At 35.0% G+C, this 24922-nt stretch overlaps 2 protein-coding genes across 2 annotated transcripts; one reads left to right on the top strand and one right to left on the bottom strand.

Moving 5' to 3' along the window:
• Nucleotides 1-1380: 1380 nt before the first annotated feature.
• LOC130968907 (uncharacterized) lies at nt 1381-16781 on the bottom strand. Its single transcript, XM_057894401.1, has 15 exons — nt 16348-16781; nt 11308-16249; nt 11028-11216; nt 10630-10744; nt 9201-10251; nt 8290-8737; nt 7900-7953; nt 4952-7802; nt 4722-4835; nt 4473-4603; nt 4181-4273; nt 3791-4060; nt 3040-3703; nt 2300-2375; nt 1381-2219 (listed from the first exon to the last, which is right to left on the bottom strand). The coding sequence occupies exons 1-15, from the start codon at nt 16620-16622 to the stop codon at nt 2120-2122; spliced, it is 11373 nt and encodes a 3790-aa protein (XP_057750384.1). The 5' UTR covers nt 16623-16781; the 3' UTR covers nt 1381-2119.
• A 2175-nt stretch (nt 16782-18956) lies between these two features.
• Nucleotides 18957-22449, top strand: LOC130967703 (diphthamide biosynthesis protein 3-like). The gene is made up of 2 exons (XM_057892687.1): nt 18957-19336; nt 22136-22449. Exon 1 carries the CDS (start codon nt 19077-19079, stop codon nt 19326-19328), a length of 252 nt encoding a protein of 83 aa, XP_057748670.1. The 5' UTR covers nt 18957-19076; the 3' UTR covers nt 19329-19336; nt 22136-22449.
• Nucleotides 22450-24922: the final 2473 nt, after the last annotated feature.

The following is a 24922-nucleotide window of genomic DNA, read 5'->3' as shown; positions in this document are numbered from 1 at the left end:
TCATTTAATCTAACATAGAGCTAAGCAATCTAATAAATAGTTACAACCTTGAATTTGAGAAATTGAGAGAATATACTAGTACTGTATGAATCTTTATTTACACAATATTAAGAGGAGAGGAGGAGTTGTGGTCAATATGCAAATTTTGAATATTCAATGGGTCATTTTTTACATTCTAAATTACGGGTTAAAAGTTAAATTAAAGGTGTTAAATGCAATTATTTTAACAAAACAAATATTCAATTCTTATGACTAATTTTTTTTTGTACATCTTATGACTAATTTTAAATGTTTTAAACCTATGAAACGAAATTAAATTTTATAATAATAATAAGAGTGAAACTTTATTGTGTTCCTAATAATTTCACAAAATTCTTTTCCGCCTTTTAACGAAAGCATAATTCTATTGTGATCCTTATCTATCATTTTCGTTCTGGTCCTTCCGTCAATAAGAGAAGTATAACCCCAACTCGACCCCTAATCATCACCAACATTTATCACCATTTTCTACATTCTCTCTTTCTTTTTTGCACCATTTTTAGCCACTATCATCACCAACATTCACCATCATTCTTTGCTTTTACTGCACCACTTCATTGCCATCATTCTTCTTCTTTTTGACCGAACCAAATCCATGTAGCCATATCTCATCATTCTTCTTCTTTTTGACCGAACCAAATCCATGTAGCCATATCTCTCCCCCTACTTCTTTGTTCACCATCGATAATCCCAATGCTGCCATGGCTACCCTCTCTCCCTTTTTCTTCTTATCCTCACAATCCCTCTCTCACTAGCTTGCCCCTGTCTCTATTTGATTTCACACTAAATCCCAAATCTACATCTCAAGTAGAGAACCTTACATCGAATAAATTAAAACACCGACACGCCCCAAGATCATGAAATCACTCTTTCACAAAAAAATCGATGCTTTAAGTAAATATCCATATTCAATCATCAAAATCTAAAAAAAGACAACTCGTAAGACCATATCCTAAATCAAATTCAAGTATTTAAACAAATAAAATTACTCAATTGAAAGGAGATGAGAGTAGATTGGTGCAGCAAAAGAGGAAGAAGAGAAAGAAAAGGTGGCAATGGGTTAGTGCAGTGAGAACAGAGAATAGTAGTAGATGTTGGTGGCCGAAAATAATTTTGAGGAGAAGGAGAGAGAAGAATTAGCTTGGTGGTATTCTAGTTCATAAAGAAAAAGAGAGGAGAAAAGAGAAGAGAAGACGATTTATCCTATTAAATTGTTAACTTAACGGTCATCCATTAGCTCTAGACGAAAACATTAATAGAGGGAGAGAAGGTCTCATGGAGTTAATCATTCTGGGCCGCGATGGAATTATGCTTTCGTTAAGAAACAGAAAGAGATTTAGTGAAATTGTTAGGGTCGGGGTGAGATTTCACTCTAATAATAATAATAATAATTGATGCAAGTTACTAAAACATAGAATAATGTATCCCCCAGTGAATAATGAATACACCAGCATTGTGAAGCTTAACCTCTACATCTAAATTCTAAATGATACATGTATGTATATGTACACCATAGCTCCAGCTAGAACATGTGCATTGCATAATCCAGCTACTCAGAAACATTCAGCATGGATAAATATACTCCTCAATCACTAGGCAATGCAGCAGTCCTTTGTATTCTTTCAGCCTTGAAGAGCTAAGGATCCGAAATGTAGTCCCCGATCAATACGGCGATTCGAGTATCAGACGTTTAACAGAAGAGCAGGCATGGTGAATTAGTGATCCTTTCTCATCTCCCATTAGACCAACTTTGAGCCTTGAACTTCTTTGTGGCATGTATGGAATGGCACATGCAAGGTGTGAAATGAAAACTCTGCCCGGAAAATGCAGCAGCCAAATTGAATGGCAAAGGCTTTAACAGAATACAGAGAGGCCATGGATAAACAGCAATAGTAATCAATGCCAGTGGCAGATTTTCGATTATGCGGTTGTGCCAGACAAATTTGACCTGCAAAACCATCACTGTGGTGGCTCCCTTATCACAAGGAAATAGTGGCAGGCCAAAAGGGCCTATTCGGCTATTCCTCGCCATGGCCAACCTGATGGGACTCGAATGTAAGACGCTCTAGTCTCTGAAACTTCAAATCCATGGTGTCCAACCTTCATACATGTTGCATAGATTATCTACACTAGTAGCTTGCTTGAGCAGATAATCTACTTGCTCTGAGATACCCATTTCTCTGAAATCCAAAGGATCACTATTAATGTAAACTTTAAGCTAAAGATGATTTATAAAAGTAAAGAGGGGCCATTACCGTACCTCTTATCAGAAATATCTCGACCATCAATTTTCATCTCAACCCGCCTCAGTACTGACAATGCATAAGCATTTTTACCTAACAGATTTACAGAAAGCCACAAATCAAAAAGGGAAAATATGAATTCCTTTTATTTTCATACTCCTTTCCATCCCAAGATATTATGATGAAGACTTGGGTGTGTAAGAATTTTTTTTACTATTTCTTCCACCCTTAACATGTAGAAGTCATTCACAATTGAGATATAACAGTTTACGAATCTCTTCAGATATTAAAGTGCAATATACATAACTTACTCTAGACATACAAAAATGTGAAAAAGAGAAAGATACAATGTGTTGTTTTATTAGCAATAACAACCACTAAGCACACCCCCAATAGCCAGAACAGGTTTCATGGATCAAACTTTGTTACAAGTCCCATCATAAATCATGTTTATATTCAAACGTGGTTAACACAAGGTTCCGCAAAGAAATGGAAGTAAAATGATCTAAAAAGGCTCCACACAAATACCAAAAAGGAAACTACTGATATACAGGGTTGCGTAAACCATACACCCACTTCTCCTGCCCTCTGGTTTAATTTTCATTTTGTTTTCTATAGCACATTTATTTATTGGAACAACACAACAGGGAATGAAACCAATTATGAAAGAAAACCTTAGTATTATAATTACCAAATGGGATTAGTACAATAAAAACGTTAGATAAAAATATGCATAGAAATAAGACTTTGTACATACCCCTTCCTACTCGACTACTGGCATTCGTGTTAGGATCAGGAGCTTCACGTTGTTCAGCTTCATTCTTAGCTTTACTGGTAGAGACCAGTTCATCCTCACCCTCAGACTTTCGTAAGTTCTCACTTGATGGATTCTGGGAGCCATCAGGTAAGGCAACTGATTTGTCACTTGGCAAAGCTATAGCCTGGGAATGCTCAGTGCCGTCATCAGTTAGGGTGTACTGCAAGGGACTAGAATGATTGACATCAGCATGTATGGGATAAGGTTCTGAGATTACAAAAGGAGATACTTCTTCAATATCAGTTGGAGACAGTGGAGTCGAATGTACAAAACCAGACGGGTTTCCGCTATTAGATCCCTGCGAAAGCAGGTCTTTATTTTCTGCAGAATCATTGAAGCTATCAGGGAGACTAACTTCAGCTGAGGTAATGTCAGATTCTGAGCTGCTAGAACAGATGCTATCTGGTGGCGATAACCATCCTTTATCTTCCAAAGAAATTTGAGAAAATTCACTAGAATCTTTGTTGTCCCAAACATCGGAACCTGAAAGACTCTCCCCTTCTTTGCCATCAAATTCGACAGCATCCCCACCACCACCATCTGATCTTGACAAAGTAACATCCTGTGATTTCACTTCCTCACTTTCTCCTATTCCTTCAAGAGCCTGAAATTAGAGTGCATGCATCAATAGGGACAATACTGATATACATGTGCAAGGAAAACGAAAAATCTAGAAGCAGTGTCACATTACTTTGTGCAGATTGCCAGCATGAAGACTAGCAGTCCTTGCCAGTCTAGTCAGCAATGAATAGAGTCCCTTTACAGCTGATGTCAGGGATGGCACCAAAGGCTTAAAGTTCTGACAAGCCTCTCTGATTCTTGAACAGTAAGATTGGTATATAGCTTGTCCATGGATGTGTGATATTTCTTTCTTGGTCTCTCTTTCCCTAGCTATAGAATCAGTCATAGCAGCTACATCCTTGGACAAGACTGATTCAAGCGGAAGAAGTGTGGCATTTGCCTAACAAAAACGTCAAACATCAAAATACAATTTTGACTTTTGGGAAGTTTAATGCCAGAAAACACAGATTGAAAAGTCATAGGCCAAATATCCACAAAAAAAGAAAGAAAGAAAAAAAACCTTTGACAGATCTTCCATTAGAGAAAGATGTATAGCAGCAGCCTCTTTCCCCAGATTGAAGACATCATGTATATCTTCAGTTATTGCTAGAACCTACAAAAATAAAAGCAACGATAGCTTCTAAAGAATTCAAAAAACACAGGATCTAATGGTAATGGAGGTAACCACAAATGCTGTACATAGATTCTAAATCAATACAAACATCAATTTCTACAAATTATCTGAAAAAATCAGCTCAGAAACTATACTGCCTAGTCATTTATAACTACGTCAAATACTCAAAAGACCATACCTCCTCAAGCATAGAACCACATTCAGAAGTCAAAGCAGTATGGATCCTTGAAACCCGAGCAAAAGCAGACAGTGCAACACTAGCCTCATACGCACAATCCCTCATTGAAAGAACAGTGCTTTGTAAATCACCTGCAAAAAGATAAAAAAAAAAAACATTGAATCATCACATGAGCCACGACACTGAAAGAAAACATCCATACATGAACTGCAATGTATATGCGAAAAGTAATGAAAAGGTGATATCTACCCGAAGCTGACTTTGCTTTCAGAGAGGCAACACAGAGTTCATTAGTTGCAGTGTATAATCCCTTAGAAGCAGCTTCCATAGTGCCTTGTGCAAGCTTCCACTCTTGTTCAGAACCTATAACAGTAACAGGAGGGCATATGTTCACCTTTATGCAGAAGTATGAGTTCAAGACTTCAAGCGTTCAACTAACATGAAGAGACTTCAACTACTGAAAAATATAGTAAACTCACATGTATAAGAATGGAAAGTAACATCCAGTCTTGTAAGAGAATTCAAGTACACCTGCTGCCATGTTTTTCCATCAACACCACTCCTGAAAGGGTATGGCTGGCCAGGTATAAGCAAATACCCATCTCTTGATGCTTCAAATTCTAATACAGACATACATAACTTTACAATGTTAGACGCCTTTTCTTTAAATTCCCATAAGATCTGCCTCCGGGCTGTAATATGTTCATGAAACTCGGGAGGAATTCCTGAATTTTTAGATGTGTTCCCAGAAGTACTAGAATTTGGACCACCACAAGCCCAACTCATTGCTCTTTCAAGCTGTCCTTCAGCTACAAGGGAAGTCCGTTCACTGGTCTGAAGGCAATCAACTGACCTCATGATTTTCGAAACAGAAGACTGTATATTTTCCAATAATTTAGATCTGCTGAGGTTTAAAATGATTGCATACAAGCTGTCATCGGTATCTAGATATTTCTCAAATCTGATTCTTCTGCTATAAGATGGGTTCAAATTAACATCATGCATCCATTCCATCTGAACTACCTCAAGGGCAGTCTTCCTGAGAGCTTCTTTCAAGTCATTCACTTGTCTTTTCATGAGAGATGCAGCTGATTTTGCTGCTCTAGCAGTTTCATGTGCATTACAATATTCTTCAAGCATAACCAAAACCTTTTTCACAGGTGCACCTTTTTTCATTGGATCTAAGGCAAGTTCCTTTGATGACTCTGTTAATTGCTTCAAGTGCTCGTCTTCTTTGTCCAAACAAGCCAGGAAACTAGGAGCAACCCTTTCTATCAAATAGTGACCAATGTGTTTCTGTAGTTGGATTTCAAGTTTCTTCTTCATGAAGTTTAGTGACTGGTCAAAGCCAAGATTTTGCTCAACTGAGGAAGCTACATCATGTATGCATGTGTCAAGAAAAGAATCCATAACACCTATTTTCCAAATAAAGAAGGAATGGTCATCCAATAAGCCTCCAACCTTCCATACATACTCTGATATAGAATTTCCAGAATTTATCAAATCTGCCAGAGTATGAAATTTACTTGAGGTCATTGTAACAGAAACATCAACCAGAGACAGCATCTTATCACTGGATTCCAATTCCATGAAGGGCCTAACAAGTGCAGCCAATAGTGCTTTGCTTCTCAAAATATGTAGTTCCCTTTCTTCTCCCATACCAACAAGAGACTGAAATTGACGATTCACGGAAACTAAGGCATTTTTTATATCAGCTTCTCTCTTCATAAGAGAAGAAGTCCTTACATCCCTCTGATTCCAAGTTTGATGAAGTTGATCCAGTTGTGCTCTACAAGCTTCCTCTTGCGATGCAAGTTCCTCTGCCTCTTCCCAAGAAAGATGATCTCTTCCTTTAACCGCAGCTTCTTCAAGAGCCAGTTGCTGTTCAGTAATAAGACCGACCTTAACAAAATAGTTCTGCTCAAGCTCAACCAGTGATGCTCTCTCCATTTCGACCTCCACAAGCTGCTCCACTGCAGTTTCTATAGACCCTCGAACTTGTGAGATTAACCCAAATGCATCCATAACTTCCGAGTTTATTGAGACAGCAGATCGTATTACCTCTGGCAGAACAACTTCAGTCATTTGACTAATCAATTCCTTACAGGAAATCAAAATGGCTTTGAAAATTGAGACCCAATTACTGTCAGAAGAAAATTTCAAATGAAATTTGTTGGCATCAGCAGAAGGGATCTCCTTTCCAATAAATTGCCACAAATCTTTGAAAAATTCTGTCAGAAGATTACATTTTTCAACTTGTTCTTCAAACTCGGCAAAAGTAGTTCCATTGTCAGTCTGCAACATGTTGTGTTGATTTCGTCCCCCGGATAAGTCACCATATATATTGAGTATTCTATGCTTAACCTGACCATAAAGTGAACTTGTAGCAATATTCAGAATTGATAGTGCATTCTCCTTCTCCTCTCCTAGTTCACCTAAAAGTCTAGTATTGTTTGCCCCATCTTGTCTTGACTGAGCAGTTGATAATCCGCCTTCCTTTCGTAAAATTCCAGCGGAGTGCATAAGTTTCATAAAAGCTGACAACAGGTGATCCTTAGTTTTCAATTCTGACTCCAAGCCAATAGAACTCTCTACCTCAGCACACTCTTTTTCCAATTTTTCTATTTCTACAGCATACTTCTCCACCCTGAAACAAAGTTCATCATGATTGCTTTTGATGGAATCCGTGTTATCTCCATGAAATTTTGCCAAAAGTTCAGAAGCCTGCCTTCTGGCAAGGGAGAGAATCTCAGATGACAGGGTATTGATAGATAGTTGCAGAACTTGTGCCCAGCTATGGACTGCACTTGTTGAAAGATAATTTAATGGTAGAATTCTTTGCAGAGCCAAGGAATATGCTTGCAGAGAAGTTACAGCAGAAGTAAGGCCATCATCCAACTCAGCTATGAATTGAGATACTTCCCTGTCTATATCATAGCATTGTACTTGAGTGGGCTCAGGAACAACAGTTAGAGGCACGCCTGCTACAGTAACTGCAGATGTAAGAGATAAGCCTACTTCCATGTTACTCAGCTTAAAGCGAGTACTTATTTCTGGCAATAAATCACATCGTAAAGCATCAAGAACTCTTCCATGCTGCTCAGCCCAAGTCATTGCCTCCTGAGCTTTCTCTACAACCATCGCCTTTGCTTGAGCAAATTCCCGTGCCTGAATTTCAAACGAAGCTCGAATTTTCTCTAAACTGCAGGTTGCTTCAGCAACAATTGACTTAGCTGAAGTCTCATGCAGTATAAGGCTAGATCTCTCCTGATCAGCTCGACAGTATAGAGTAGAGGCAAGCTCGTAGTGATTTAGAACATCAGCAAACCTCTGGTAAAAAATTACTCCAAGTCAATTCAATCAAAGCAATATCTGATTCAGAATAATCCCAACATAGCCAACAAAAGTACATGGCATTTCATCATACCTCGAGAGCAGATTCAACAGCTGGCAGATTGGTCAACAACTGATCATGGTGCTCCTACTCACATTTGGGTTAAAGAAATCAGCAATGTATCATAGATTAGATTAGATAGATCTCAAGAAAGCATGACAGAATATATAAACTGGAAATTTTTATTGGGCCAACTTCCACAGAAGGCATCTACTAATTGAAGGAATAAATCAAGGATGTGAAATAAAAATTAAATAAGAACGTGTAAATTTATTCTAAACATATTAAGCAAGTTCTGGGTATCTCACGTAAGATGGATAACCTGCTCAAATTCTTGAAACATATATACATTCACATGCACAAATATTAAGGTGGGCACACCCTTAAATAGAAGGCATTTTTGGGTTAATTCAATATATGTACCTGTAAGGGAACTCGAATTTCCTGCACTCGAGATGCAAATAGACTCAAGCTGACAGCCAACTCCATGCCTTTTCTTTCTTCACCGCCAATAGCAGCTTCATCATGAAAATCACCCCTTGTCCACTCCACAAGTGGGTCCCAAACAAACACTTCTAATAACATCAGAAGTATGTCTTTGTTCTTCCTTAAAGTTCCCACAACTCTCTCACAGTTTGCTCTGAAGCTACCTTCTATTCCAGTCATCCCTAAAGCTGCTTCGATCATTTGGGTAAGGCGGAACGGAACAATCTCTGGAACTTTCAATCTCTGTCCCTTATCAAAACACACATTGTAATCAATATGTACAACATCCCCGCTACAAAAATCTATCAGAATGTTGTCTAAATGTCTGTCGCCAAGTCCCAAAACATGACCAACCATACTCATTGCAGCAACACTACAAGAATACCTGCAGACAATGACAGTGACGATGATAAGAATAATAATGCTAATAACTGTACAACATCTTATCTGTAAGACATAAATTTTCACCTCTAAGCAATGCACATAATATCCCATGAAAAAGTTTGTAAGCACTTTAACATAGAATAGTCAACAAACAGAACTCAGTACTTGATAAACCTAATGATAATCAGAGGATCATGCTAAAAAATTGGTTACCTCCACTAGAAAATAATGGAACAACATCTAGGATATGCTAGTATACAATAAAAGAATCATCAAAGTTCAAACGGCAAAATCATTATTTCTAAGAGCACTTCCAAGCTCAAGAATGAGGCAGTAAAGGCAAGCCAAAAGAACATATGAATCCAAACAATCTAGATGCATTTATTGTGGGAATTTAACAATTTGATTTAATGATATATTATATAACTTCAAAATGCACCAGTAACAGATTCAACCTAATGTACCTCTTCATCTTGGAGCTGAACGCTTTATATCCTTCGCTAGAACACCATAGCTCTTGGTAAAGAAGATGTCTTGGCACCTCCTTCATGAGATCAAGAAGAACTTTACATTTTACTTCATGAGGCCAATCCCTTCTAGAAATCACTCTCTTAATACCTTTCTCTTTAAGTGCTGGTATGATCTTCCCATAAAACATATCACTAGGACGGGGAACAGGTGGAGGAGCTGAGGATTTTGTATTTGCTGTGCCTACTGCTGAAAACTGTGCTAGCTGGACACGAGTTTGCCAAGATTTAAATACGCTGTATATACTTATTACATTATCCACCCACTGGATCAAGCCAGCCCGCCCACTGATTGGAGTTACAGAATAATAGCGAATACCGAGAGAGTTACCATATGTAGAAGAAGAAGAATGTAGAAAACCATTTATAGCCTGCAGTAGTTGCATAATTCTAGCATCAAGGCGTAAATCTTCTCGTCCTTTAAGAAGATATGTATACTTCTGACCATCTGAACCAAGTATACCAAGTTTCTTAGGCTTGGTCTTTGTTGATAAGATGGTGACTTGTTCATGGAAAGAAGCAATTGTAACAGCACCTTGGAGATCAGTTGCTTTGTTAGACTCTGGAATTTTCATTTGTTTTTCAAGACCTGGCATTGGAACGTCAGAAGATGATAACATCGCCAAGTGAGGTGCAACTTCCTGTAAGGAAACTGAAGACTTCCTCTGGTATGAAGCCAAGGATGCGGCAATACTATCAAAAGGTCGCCATACATCTCCTAAAGCCGCAGAAGAAGCTGGAGGTGTCTTAAAGGATACAATAGCTGATTTTAATTGATCTGTATACTCTTCCTGGAACCATGCTTCATGAGGAGTCCCGGGTTTTCGGGAAGTTGAAGCTAAACGGCGTTCCAGTGCGACAACTATTGGAGCCATCATTGCAGAATAACGTGCAGAATTTATCTTGTTTTTCTCATTCTGACTAAGCGTGACATTTTCTGCAATTCTTGCAGCCTCCTCTTTCAGCACATTTATTCGCCTCATCACATCTGCAACAAATAATAGTCAACCTAATAACTTCACGAATAGCAAATACTAGTTCCAGAGTATCAAAGGAACACTGAAATGAATCCCTCAAAAATTAAAAAAGTCATTCATTCTTCCACATAAGAAAGGGGAGCCTTGGAACGACGGTTAAGTTGTCTTCGTGTGACCTCAAGGTCACGGGTTCAAGCCGTGGAATCAGCCACTAATACAATTATCATGTTAGCCTAGCTACATTACATCCTTTGGATGCAGCCCTTCCCCTGACCCTGCATTAAAGCGGGATGCTTGTGCACCGGACTGCCCTTTTGTTTAATTCTTACTCATAAGACAACAGAGAGGGATGAGATCAATTATAAAGTGTTGGAAAAAAGAAAATCGACCTGTGTGAAGATCCTGAAGAGTGCTGAGCCATAATTCCTCCCAGAGAACAGTAACATTTCCAAGTTCATTTATCATCAACTGAACATCCTGAACCAACCTAGGGTAAAGCTCCCTCTGCATTAAAGAAAGGCTCATGATTGGTTCTATATCTCATAAACCAAACGAATGCTCGTCCAAAAACGGCACTAAAATACACAACAGACATCAGAACTACCAACACATCTCCTCAATGGAAAAGGGAAAATTTATCTTCCCAAGACTGTTAATAGGGAGTAAGATTTTTCTTGCCTTGATCTAAACTCAGAAGGCATTTTGAACAGAATATTCATGTTTTGCTTTGTAAAAATAAAGTAAAATATATAAACTATACAGTGCACATAGAATTCTTTTATATTACCAGACAACCCAGCACATGATGAAGCTCTTCTGAAGGTTTTCCATCGTAAGCATTAACATCAACTAGTGTTGGATACACGATGGAACAGGGTGATTGCTTGGCCAACATCATCAGTAAACCTTCCAGCTGCTTCCGTACAACTTGTTCATGATGAGAGCTTATCCTTGCAAATAGTTGAGGGGTAACTTCCTACGTAAAACAATTACTTCAAAATATAAACAAAATATCCTCTGCTTTAAAATGAAAGAAGCAAAATTGACCCAAGATCTCGCATGCAAACCTGCCATGGCAACAAAGGAACAATTGAAAGAGCAGACTCTAAAGTATCTTTCAATTCCACACCATAATTAAGAAGTATATGCAATATATAGAGTGTAGCCCTCAGGGTGTAGCTGCCAACTTTATCCTTCACAGGTTCATAATCAGATCCACGCATCCGACAATGGGAAAGTTGCGAAGATGAAAATGAAAGATACTGCATGTAACCATGAGCTGCGTGTCCAAACAGGGATACTCTTCTCCTCCTCAAAGACCACCAAATGTCAATTATGTCTTCCAACACAGATATTATGTCAGATTCTTCCAGTCCAAGATTTGCATGCAGCAAACAGATCCTCAATTGAGAAGATAACACAGCAGAAAGACGTTCACCACCAGAGTCTTCTGCACCTGGTGCTCCTGCAGCAGTTTCAATAATATTCACCATGTTCCAAACCAGTGTCAACAGAGGATTGCCATTACTTCTGCGCTCTGCTGAATCAAGCAAAAGACTTCCCTCTTCCAATTGATCTATGAGACCTTTCATGTCACCCTTTCCCTGAAAAAGACTCACAACCAACGATTTAACTCTTTGCACCTCATCTCCAGTCAACTTGAATCTCTCTGGTGAGATTTCTGGAGCAAGTATGGGAGAAAACAAGCATGCATGGAGAGTAGTTTCGCTTTGACCAAGGAGTGACTCTTTGGCTTGGTTAAAGCACCAAGAAGCATAGGAAATCCATGACTTGCCCATGGTGGGGCAAATACGAGTAGAAAATTTTGTTGCTGTACCAATAATTTCCTCGGTAATGAGACCCAGATATTGTTGACGATTGGTATGTTCTTCACTACTGCCTTTGGTTGGTGAAACTGATTCAGCATTATAAAAATCTGCTGGCATCTTAAGAACGATACTCTCTGGACTCCAATCTGAATAATCCCGTCTTAACCAATCTGAGAGTTTCAAGCATGCTTTGGCCTTCAGAATTCTCTCATCAGCTTCAGATATTCTAGATGCCGAAGAAACCATGCAAGGAAGCAATAATGACCAAAGGTTTGTTATGGCTTCTTCAAATTTGTTTTCAGCATGCAAAAGTAAAATGCTCTCATACTGCAAATTTAAGACAAGAAGATCACGTTGCCTCTCCTCAGAGCAAACAGCTACATGATCTTTGAGATAGCAATTCAGACGATTTGCCAACAAGAGGTTTCTCTGTTTACGAGCTAAATTTAGCAAATTCATGCAGAATTTTAGAGTAACTGGAGAAGTCGGCGAAATGTTTTGATAAACACGTAGAACTTTCAGCCATGGATTACAATCTTGACGGATATTACTAATAGATGACACCGGCTGAAGAGAATTTAATACTGATTGAAGTTGTTTTCCCTTCTCAGGGGTTGATTTAAGCTTGCAATCCTCTTCTAATAGGAAAATGCAATGCAGCTGAATGGCAAGAGGGGTCGCTTCAACTAACCCATCAAATGGCAGAACAGAAAGTGATTCCTCCAACATTGACCTTGCCTTTTGCAAATCATGCAGCACCTTATCACTCTTTCCCTCCTTCAAGAAAAGCAGTGATTGTAAAAGCATTTGTTCACTCCGCTGCAAGGCTATTTTTGGGTCAAGGGTCAGCTCACTGTTACTTTTAGGCGTCAAATCAAGGCATGACCAAGCACCCTGATAATCACCCTCGTCAAAACGTGCTAATGCATGGATTGCATTAACTTCATTGCCTGCCATTGTCAGAGCACCAGAATAACCTTTACCAGCATGCTTAGCACGAAGCATTTGCAGCTCTAGTAGCCAGGTCTCAAGAGATTTCCAGTCACATACAGCTACATAACTCTCAATCACACGTGAAATAACAAACTGTATACCATCCGAACCAAGGGTACTGAGTGACTCTTCAGTTTGTAGCATGTGAGTGAAGTGAGCAGCAGCATTTTCATACTCTCCTCTTGCCTGATATACAAGCCCACTTATCCATGAGAGTGGTCCAACAGTTCCATACTCATTGAAGGATTGATTTTCCTCACCAAGTATGGAGGAGAAAGTAATTGACACCCATTTTCGTAAGCCGGTCAAAGAATCTGGTTCAGAATTCTTGCAAAGGGCAAATGAAAGATGTCTTAAAACTTTTAAGATATCTGCTCTGTACCTGCCTCTAATATTGTGGGTATCAGTCACTGAAGGCCTTGATTTTTCCTTCACATATGACATGGTGAGATTCTTGAACTCCTGCAAGCGATGCGTGCAGTATTGAATAACAGCATCATTGCAATGCAAAGCCAATCCAGCATTCATCATTGGTTCACATATACGAGAAAACCAATCCTCACATACTTTTTTGTTTGCTCGAAAGAATAAAGAACTCTGACGAGTTGCAGGTGGTAAAATGACAGAACCCTCATATGCATTGTATACATATTTCTTTAGAGCCTCAACAAAATCCAACAGCAGTCTCATTGGTAACAAATGAGCACCAGAAGACCCGATCATACTTAAGTTCCCATCATTTTGTTCATTGTCAAGCTGTAAAAGGTGTGCAATGTCCAAGAGCATGCGTTCAAGAGCAGCAAATGTTTGGGTAGGCCCACCAAGATTAGTCCGAAGCCGTGTTGCAATACAGTATCGAGCTGCTTCTTGAACAGCCCACCAGGCACCAGCTAAATTATTGACAGCACAGATTCTTTCAAGTATGCCTTCATCCACTTGTATATCCAACCATGGAGAATTTGAACCAACATTTCCTGTTTCTTCAGGCTGACTGGAAATAGCATCCTTAGAACTCCGGCAACTATGAATTAGCCGCTGAATCCAAGAAGACAGAGGGGACTTCCATCTTTGTGAAATGTAACTTAAGATTGTCACAAGCTGTTGTGAGTGTAAATGCAGTGGCAGCTGCTTAAGAGCAAATAATTGTTTCCAGTGCATCTTAGAACTGTTTCCTAAAACAAGGTCAACAGGCTTAAATCTCCCATAATCATAGAGACCACATGAATAAACAGTTGTAGGCAAAATACAAGCAAGCAGCCTCACATATGCTTCCCGTATATCTATATCTGGATCACCAAGTTTCTCCAATATTGCTTCAGCTAAGGGATATGAACATACAGGGTTTAAAAGCTTTGCTTGCATTAACATCTCCAAAGTTACAGCAACATGTGATCTTACTTCTGGTTCCCTCTCAATTGTAGTACCTAAAAGTGAGAAAACTACATTCATTATTACACCGGTATGTCCACATATTCCGTAGGAGAGTACTTTTGAGCTTGAGATCTTGTTTACAGCAATAACATTCTCACAGAACCTTTGTACCCAATCAAGAGCCACTAATTTTACTGCTAGAGGAGTTGAAACATGAAGAGCTTTTATAAGAAGTATGCTGTACTTTCCTAAATGCTCAGAAGTCACAGCCAAAAGCCCATCACGAGCTTTATCGTCACCCTTCTCGATTGCAACTTTGTCATAATTATGTTCTCTTATGGAGCAATTAATTATGAACTCAACCGATGTTAGCCTCTCCAATGTTCTGAAAACAGCCAATTGCAACTCCATGAATACCTGAATAGGTGATTCAAAAGGATTCATCTTTTTCATAATAAAGGACACCAACTTTTCTAACCTCCTAATATACAACGTAGTGGTTTCTGTTTGGCCAACCAAACTGTTATCCCCACCTAAAGACACACACGCTAACAGAACTTTCAAATCAAACTTGATTATTGCAAATAGTTCAACTTTTGATAGTGTTTTAGACGATATAACATAATTGAAGTGATCAGAATAATCAGTGTTTTCCTCTATCACACCCTTTAACAGTTCCAGCTCATTGATCAACGAGGTGACTGCTTCATCAACAACTTCTTTATTCCCATGTTGAAGCAAGAAAATATAAGTAGCAGCAGCACTTCCAGTTACCAAATGATTTGGATGCAACCTCACATGAGAAATTGGTGCATCAAACTGCAATAACTTCCGCACAGATGATGGGAGGAGGCCAAGCTTCTGCAGTGATAGTAACTGAAGATTTGTTTTCAAAACCCCATGAACCTGAAAAGAGGTAATATTCCTAAACCCTTCCCGTTGTGCAGCTGCCCCAAATTTCAAGCTTTGAAACAATATATCAACAGCAAGAGGATAAAAACTCGAAAACCTTTCTCGCAATATTTCCGCCAAAAGTGTCAAACACTTCCAAGAATCTTCAATCCATTCTGCCCATCCAAACTTCTGCCCAATTAGAGACAAGCACCTCAACAGGCGCGGCAGCATCCCTACAAGAGCCTCACTAATCTGTTCAAGAAGATTCATTTCCAGTAACCCGGAAGCCGTAGCCTGCAGGATCGTCGAGAAACAAGACAGCAAGGCCAGCAGCCTCCTAAACTGCGGCGGGGTTCCAGGACTGGAGTCCTGGAGCAACGCCTCCATGTCCCCCAAGAACTTCGTCAACAACCTCAATGACATCGCCAAACTACCCACCCAATGTTTCTGAAACTGCAAGAAGCTATCCATAATAACCTTCCTATCCGAATCAGCAAGGTCCGGCACCAATGCCCAACCGAGAAGCAAATCAACAATGTCAGGGAAATGAGGCTGAAAGCACCTCAAGAACTTTAATGATATCAAAGTGATAACCCCAACAAGCCTATGCAACAAGCTCAATGAAGTTCTCTCATCCTCAAGCAGCACCTGACAAGCTTTGAGAATTGGCAAAGCATATCTCTCAGCTCCACCAATATCCCCAACATTAAGAAACTCACGCAAACCTTCCAATGCCAATTCCTTCGTCCCATCAACGGCGTTGACATTGCTCAACAAGGGCAACGCCCAACCTATGAAACGGTCAACCAAACCACCAAGTATAACATGATTCTGTCTCCCGTTTGATGTCACGGGAACCGAACAGATCACTGCACATAGTGCACCGTACGCTACAACAGCCGCTTGCCGAACCTCATACAACCTAAAGCAAAGAACGACAAAATATGAAATTTTTATCGGAAAATTGGGGAAATTTTTTAAAACTGAAAATTGGAGAGTGGGGATTAGGGTTTAACTTACTTGTCGGAGAGAAGTTGGGAGAGACCTTGGGAGAGGAAGTGAGCGGAGTGAGTAACGAGGAGAGAGTTGTGAGGATAGAGGATGGCGCGGTGGAGGGAAGCGATGGCGGCGAGGCGAGGGGAAGGGTCTGGGAGCGCGACCGATGAGACAGAGGTGGTGGAGGAGGAGGGAGTGGGAGTGTTGTCGTCGGAGGGGAGGGCGGCGGAGAGAAGGGCGGCGAGCTGGTTGTGGTGGTGGTGGTGAGGGTGAAGTGGTTGCTGCTGTTGCATCATCATTGTGGTTTAGCAGCATCTCTTGCTTTCCGAATTTCTGAAAAGCTGTGTGATGAGTGAAGTCAGCAGTGAGAAGCAACGGAGTCTAAAGAGTTTCTCTTCTTCTCCGTCATGCTGTTTATTGCAGTGGTTACTGCTTGCAGCTCAACCTCAACCTCAACCAATTCACATCATTCGCGCAAAAGCTCAATATGCCAACAAAAATTATAAAAGTAATTAAAAAACTAGACTAAGATTACTGAGCTAAATTAATTATATTATATAATATAAATTTAAAATCAGTCACCAAAAAATATAATATAAATTTAAAATGCTATATATATTATTTAGGAATATATTAGATTATATATAAATTAATATTAAATTTAGAAGTTAATTTATAAAAAATATTGTATATCATATATTTATTTAATTCAATAATTTATATATAATTTAATAATATTATTATTCAAAAAAATACAAAAAATACTCTTTTAATATAGATAATAATTATATTTAATTGTTATTTTGTAGTTTAATTGAATAATTATATGAATTAAATTTAATTGATTAAGAAATTTAAAATTTTGCTTAGTAGCATATTAAAATGAATTTAAATCTTATAATGATTGATCATAAATAATAATTTAAAATAAAAAAATAATTCAAAATTTAATAATTATAAAAAAATAAAATTATACATAAAAATATTCAATTAAAGTTTATTGACCTGATTTTATATAATTTTTTTTATTTTTTAAATAGGTACTTCATTTTTATAATTTTTTTAAATTATATTTAAATATTATGATACAATAATAAAATTATTAGATAAAATACAAGTATGAATATCATTAATATTTTGATAACTAAAAATAACATTCAATTTTTTTATTTTATTTTTTTATGAATAATAACAATATATATTTTTAATAATATTATTACAACTAAATACTATTAAAAAATATAAATTATTAAAAAAAATAATATATAAATAATAAAGATATTACATAACTTATGAATATAGTCATATAATTACGTAATACATATGTTTAACAAATTTTTAAAAAAATCAATTTAAAATAATTTTAATTTTAAAAAATTAAATCAAATTAAAAATTAAATACAATTTTAAAAATTTGACAAAGGTGAGAAACAAAAGTGTATTTTATTGAATAAAAAATTAGCCGAGGGAGGTGGCATGTTATATACAGGAATAGTTACAATAATCAAATTGGTCAGATTATTAAATTAATGGGTTATTAATTTAACTGATGAGTTATAGGTTGAATCAATTAATTTAATCATAATTATATAAAATTTAATTTTAATTTTTTTATTTTTATAATAAATATTTTTTTGTTTTATTTTATATTCATTTAATTATTATTTTTAAATTTTAATAACTCATCAATTAATTTATATTTATTATACTCTTTAAGTATTTATAAAAAAAAATAAAAATAACAATAATAGAAATAGAAAATATATTGTAGTTGATAAAATATTTTTTAATTTGTAAATATAATATAATTTAATTTAATTTAATTTACATAATACATTTAATTAAAATATATGTATGGAAAATAAATCTTTTTAGCTCAACTGGATTTGACGGATCAATTTAAACCGATTTAAATGAGTTTGAGATTTTATTGAATTTGATTAGATTTGATCAAGTTAATTATTTAACTGATTTAAATGACGATCTAATCTAAATTGAATGAACTGAATTTAATAATTATGTTTGAAATTCTTCCTTTATCTCATTTATTACTTTTATGCATAATACATTGTATGAACAAAATGTATAAATAGAAAAATTTTAAATGTTCTCGGTATTTTAATAATTTTAATTGTTAATTTTAATTATAAAAAAATATATAATATATAATAATTAAAATCATGAAACATTAATAATTTAAGAATATTTAAAAATTTTCCAATACTATAAACATGCTTTTGACACCTTCTAAAAGGTAATAAGAATGATTTCCAAAAAATATCAGAAATTATAATTCTATATCCTTAAATATTTAATATATATTTACAAAACAGAAACATGATGGATGCACAGGGCAAACAAGGGTGAGAGTTATTGTCTAAAGCAATAGTATTTGGATCTTCTAAAGTTAAATTTTATTTTAGAAAATAAAGTGTGATTTTTTATTTTTTAATAATTTTTTTTATATTTATTTTTAGTTTCACTTATAAAATTAATGATAAAAAATTATATTTTACTCTTTGAAATAAAATTCAAACTTTAGAAGTATCCAAATCGAAAGTAATACGGGTACGGGTACCCAAAATTGGAGGGAGGAAATCGTAAAATCCTAACGGTCCTATATTATAAAGGAAAAGAGAAGAGAAGAGAAGCGAAGAGAAGAGAACCAGATTCTCGACGGTGCTCTCTTATTCGTGTTCTTCTTGTTCGTTGTTCCGAAAGTCCAAAGAAAGAAGAAGCGGCGAAACGAAAGGATGTCCTACGACGACGTTGAGATTGAGGACATGGAGTGGAACGAGGAGTTTCAGGCGTACACGTACCCTTGCCCTTGCGGCGACCTCTTTCAGATCACCAAGGACGATTTGAAGCTCGGCGAGGAAATCGCTCGCTGCCCTAGCTGCTCCCTCTACATCACCGTCATCTACAACATCGAAGATTTCTCCGATCACAATCGCAACAACAAACCTCTCCAACCTTCAAATCCCCAATCCCTCACCGTTGCTTGAATTTTCAGGTTACTATCCCTGTTTCCTCACATCAATTTTCCTTTCTGTTGCCGCTTAGCTTAATTGCACTGTTTTTTGCACTAATCTGTGTGTTTTACTTTATGTATTAACTTTTCTTTCTTTTTTTTCTTTATAATAATTTGTTGAGTAGTATATTAGAGAGAGAAAGAGAATCTTTTGGCTAAAGTTATGCAACTTAGAGATGAAATTTATCACCTTTGCCTTTATATCGTGTTTACTTTTAATCCCTAATCCTAAATCAACATATAGTGTGTGTTATAATTTGTTGTTGTATTATTGGTATGTGATACAGCTGATAGGTTTATTCACTCACTTTGCAATTTGCATGTCATACCTCCCCCACCATTGGTTTTGGTGTTGCCGGCCATGCTCACATGTTGGACTGCATATAGAACTTAGAAGAACTGAAGAAGTATGGGGGTATATGTGAGCTTTTCACAAAATAAGGGGGTGTTGAATTAGTGAATTACCATTTAAGTTTTACCCACCTTGATTTGAGAATAGGTTTGTGACTGAGCTTCTTTTCAAGTAATCAATGGGAATCTATTCTCATTAGTACTAGTTTGTCATATGCTAAATGCTGATGCACTCTGATCACTATTCTATGCATAGAATAGATTATCACTTGTTAACAAATCTATGGTTCCCCCCTTTCTTTTTGGGTCTAATAATGCCTGTTCCCTGTTGTTGACTATGAATTGTGTTCATTACTATGACACTTCACTTCTTTTTAGTTCCCTTCTGCCATATTTATGCCTGTTTCATTTGGTCTCGAGTTTACATTGGGATATAGATTTCAAGGAAATGAAAGTCAAAAGAATACGCTTGATTTGAAAGTATTGTATTTATACTGAGAATGTTGCATATTAGTGCTCTTGTGAATGATGGATCTTCTTTTGTGTAAGGGGTAAGGCACCTCTTCTGTGTTTAATCAACTTTGAATTAGGGAAAGTAGTATTTCAGTTATGCTTACATGTGATGGATGGAATTATATCAAAGCTAGAGAGTTGTTGTTGTTATTATTATTATTATTATTATTAGTTGACTTAATTATTAGGATCCAACTACTGCATCACTTTTTTTAATTTGATTTTCGTTACCATGTTAACATACTAATACATACTTTTCTTTTTTCTGATTTTATTAATGAACAATTATGCTTAGAGAGAATTTCTTGTATGAAACAATTTCAACGGTACCACCAAACAGCAGATGCAGTCTCAAATTTCAATTATTTAATATTACTTCTTCTATAATTGTGTGTATATATCATAATAATAATAATACAAGATGGTGTGATGTTCTTTCTGCATTTATTTGATAATTAATGATCAACATTTCTTTTATCACAAGCATAAGCCAAGTTTGATATTGGCCAAAATTCTGAACATCCCTGAATGCCACAAATATTCACCACGTTTACTTTTTCTTGTTCAAATTGATTCAACTACATACATTATGCTCTTTCTATCAAATAATTGTTTATTTCAACAAATTAGTACATTGGACAAATAGTAGTTAGATGCATTAGTTTTTTAATATGTTAATTTGTCTAAATAGACAATTATTTGATATCAGAAAAAAGTGCTACTAACATATGCTGAATTACATAACAAGTGGCATTTGCTTTGAAACTATGAAGTTGTTATTTCATTGCATCACAAATTCGGGCAGTGTTTATTGTTGAAGAATAAGAACAAGGAAAGGGAAAAAAGATAAGAGATATAATCCAATTATAGTATTTATGAGGGTGGTGCATCCAATTTGCCCCCAACTGACCCCAGATATGCTTGAAAAATTTGGTACCAACCAAAAGTGCAGAATGAAAAAACATATATAGCCAGAAATAATACAAATGTAAATATAGTTGGTCTCAGTATTTTCTGATAGTCAATTATGACTCTGTCATTTATATTAATGTTTGTAAAGAATAAAAAGATAGTTTTGCATTTCATGTTCTTATCATAAAATCAGATGCTAATAATATACATCAAAGTAACATCGGTTCAATGAAAATTTAAATAAAAAAATTATATATACATTGTAGCAGTCTCCTTTTTTTTTTATATATTGTGCAAAGAAGTGTGATATTCTTTATTATTTTTATGCATGTGAGTTTTATACTACTATGTGTAAGAATTTTTACTTTTTAAAAGATACAAAATGTCAGTGTCATTTTGTGTGTAGCAAACAAAAAAAAAATCGTTAAGAGCACTGATCACTAATTTACAAGTTTTATACTACTATGTGCAAGAATTTTTACTTTTTAAAAGATACAAAGTCTCAGTGTCATTTTGTGTGTAGCAAACAAAAAAAAATAATCGTTAAGGCCGGAACAAGTTTTGCCACAAGGTTTGTGACTGAGCTTCTTTTCAAATAATCAATGGGAATCTATTCTCATTAATACTAGTTTGTCATATACTAAATGCTGATGCACTGATCACTAATTCTATGCATAGAATAGATTATCACTTGCTAACAAATCTATGGTTCTCCCCTTTCTTTTTGGGTCTAATAATGCCTGATCCCTGTTGTTAACTATGAATTGTGTTCATTACTATGACACTTCACTTCTTTTTAGTTCCCTTCTGCCATGTTTATGCCTGTTTCATTTGGTCTCCGAGTTTACATTGGGATATAGATTTCAAGGAAGTGAAAGTCAAAGGAATACGCTTGATTTGAATGTATTGTATTTATACTGAGAATGTTGCATATTAGTGCTCTTGTGGATGATGGATCTTCTTTTGTGTAAATGACTAAAATTGTATAAAACCACTATATTGCAGGTGTCCTGGAACAAGTTTTGCCACAGCTTTTGACTTATTGTAGCATGCACAGGTCTTGCTTTGCACATAGGAATTCTTGTTATTTGAAATGAAAAGGGAGAGATAAGCGACACCAGAGATTATATAGTACAGACTACAGAAAGAGCCTATCATTTCTGTATCATTGTTATGTGGGAAATTAGCTTAAGCTTTAGTTATTGAACTTGGTTGAACTTTTGATAGGACATCGATTCTTATAAAATAAACCATCATTGGTATATTATAATCCCACGGCTAAGAGGATGGAATGTGATTATTTATGAACCTTTTATTTTATTTTGGAGCTTATTCATTATTCTATGCTATAGCTGCTCAGTAGTATAAATGGGCGAAAACTTTGGTGCAGCAGGTATTTGACCATGTGATTAGTCAATGTGTTTGTCCTATCTACTTGGTACCCTTTGGCAATATTAGTGGTTAACTAGATTTATAACTTAATTATTTAGTAAACATGATCTACTTATTGTTTGTCCTATACGAACTCATAATCTAAGCAAGTGAAATATTCTGAATAGAGTGATGATGATAAGGGCCAATTTAATAGCCTTTAGTTATACTCACGTCAATATCATTCTACGCTTATCAAATTCTTCAGAAAGCATGATATAAGAGAAGTAGTCTCTACAATTCCTGGATTTGACATGTTGATTACCGGAAATAAAATTCACCATTTGTTTCCTCTGGAAAGAAAAATCAAATTAGATTGCACTCCACTTTAAATACAGAAAATGCTAGTAAGGAAATCGCTCAAATGTTTTTCTTTTCCTTTTCTTTTTTTCTGGTTATATAAATGATAATCAAGAAGAAAAATCTTCCTGGTGAGTTTTCCAACTCCGAAAGCATTAGCTCAGAGTAAGATCATGTTGTTTTTGAAAAAAAAAAAAACAAAAGAAAAGGGTCAAGGGCGTTTTATTCGAATAAAGAAAATAGAAACAAATTTATCCAATTGTATTAAATTTTGGTTATATGTTTATTATTTTTCATTTGAGTTTAAGTTTGATGCCATAAAAAATTTGAGTCATATTACACATTTAAATATTTTTATCAATCAAATTTAATTAAATTATATTAAATCCAACAAAAACCATTTATAGACATACACGTGAAATCACACATTTTTTTTCGCCGTGAAATATAGCACCGAAATTTCTTAACTTTAATACAAAATTTTTTAATTTTGACACTAAAATATTTAAAAGTTTTGGACTTGTTACTATATTTATTTTGCTTCTTTTTAGTCTTCTTTTTTTTTCATACAGGATTTCTATGTTTTTATTTATAAGGTTACGTGTTTTTCTTTTAAAATTTTTTGCTTTTATTGTAGAAAAGAATAAACTAAAAGTTGCATAATTCTTTCTTTTTTCTCTCTCTCTTTTTTGGTTTTTATTTTTTTTTAAAAGTAAAACAATAAAAATTATATAAAAAAAAAAGAGGAAGAGGAGTTGTTTGAAAAAAAATATAAGACAGAAAAATGTAACACCAAAAATTTTTTAACTACAACACATAAAACAGAATGCTACAATTTTTTTACTTTTTATTTTTTTGGTGTAAAATTTGTGTTTTTATTATAAAGTATGTTTTTCCTTTAAAATTTTGTGTTTATTGTAAAAAAAAAATAAAAAGTAAAACATAAGGTTGCATAATTTTTTTATTTTTTTCATTCTTCTTAAAGGTGAAAAAAATAAGAATTACGAGATAATGAAATAAGAAAATTATAAAAACAAGGATGATGATGATGAGGAGGATGATACTGATGGTAATGATGATGAAGGAGGAAAAGAAAGAGGAGGAAAATGTGAAAGAAGAGGAGATGATAATAATAAGGGGATGTTCCATAAAGACGCTTAAAACGTCTTTTTGTAAAGATACAGACGTGTCGCATTATTATTGGACGTATTAATTAACGGATCATTTTTTAATTTCTTAACAGATTACAATGAAACCGATTTTTTTTATAACAATAACAATAAATCTAACTTTTTTTTTAGAAATTTAATTGTATTTTTAAATTTTTAGGGATTTAAATGCCCGCAAAACAAAAAAAATAGGGATATATTTGTCTTTTTATCAAAAAATTTAAAGATATTCGGTTTAGATTGTGTAATTCGATCGAATCAAATCGGGTCTAATAATTATAATGCAAATAATTGGGTTTATTATTATTGCTATAATAAACCGATTTTGTTCTGATTTATTAAAAAATAAATTATTAATCGGTTTAATAAAGATGTCCAATAATAATATAACACATGTAAAACGTATTTAAAAAAAAAGATATTTTTAATGTCTTTATTAAAGTAGTCTCCTAATAATAATGATGACAACGACAATAATAAGATAGGAGAAAGAAAAAGAGGAGAAGAAAGAAGAAGAATGTAAAAAGAAATAAATTCGATTTGATTAGAGTTGGTTAAAAAAATTGATTGTTTGATATTTTTAAAAAAGTTGTCCATGTGATCTAATTAAATTAATGTGTTTAAATAATTTTTTAAGTAATGTGTATGAAAATTAATTATAAAATAAAATAAACACAAATTACTAAAATAATTAGTTTTTAAATTTTACAAATAAATTATATTGTGTATTTTTTTTTGGTGAACGATTATTGTGTATTATACTATTATTAATCATTATATATTGTATATAAATATATATTATTTAATTTTTTAATATATATTTTATATTTTAAATTTTTAATATATAATTTACATTAATAATTAATTGTAATTGAGTTTAAAAAAATCCAAA

The sequence above is a fragment of the Arachis stenosperma genome, chromosome 3, assembly GCF_014773155.1.
Source record: "Arachis stenosperma cultivar V10309 chromosome 3, arast.V10309.gnm1.PFL2, whole genome shotgun sequence".
Lineage (NCBI taxonomy): Eukaryota > Viridiplantae > Streptophyta > Magnoliopsida > Fabales > Fabaceae > Arachis > Arachis stenosperma.
The sequence above is the reverse complement of the archived record's forward strand: the minus strand, read 5'-3'. Positions and strand labels throughout refer to the sequence as shown.

Excerpts from the sequence above, each read along its gene's own strand:
- LOC130968907 (XM_057894401.1), bottom strand. The coding sequence starts at position 16,622 with ATGATGATGCAACAGCAGCAACCACTTCACCCTCACCACCACCACCAC. Across the intron at positions 11,217-11,307 it reads TTCCTTTGTTGCCATGGCAG|GAAGTTACCCCTCAACTATT; the intron begins GTTTGCATGCGA and ends TGTTTTACGTAG. Across the intron at positions 7,803-7,899 it reads CTGTTGAATCTGCTCTCGAG|AGGTTTGCTGATGTTCTAAA; the intron begins GTATGATGAAAT and ends ATTTTTTACCAG.
- LOC130967703 (XM_057892687.1), top strand. The coding sequence starts at position 19,077 with ATGTCCTACGACGACGTTGAGATTGAGGACATGGAGTGGAACGAGGAG.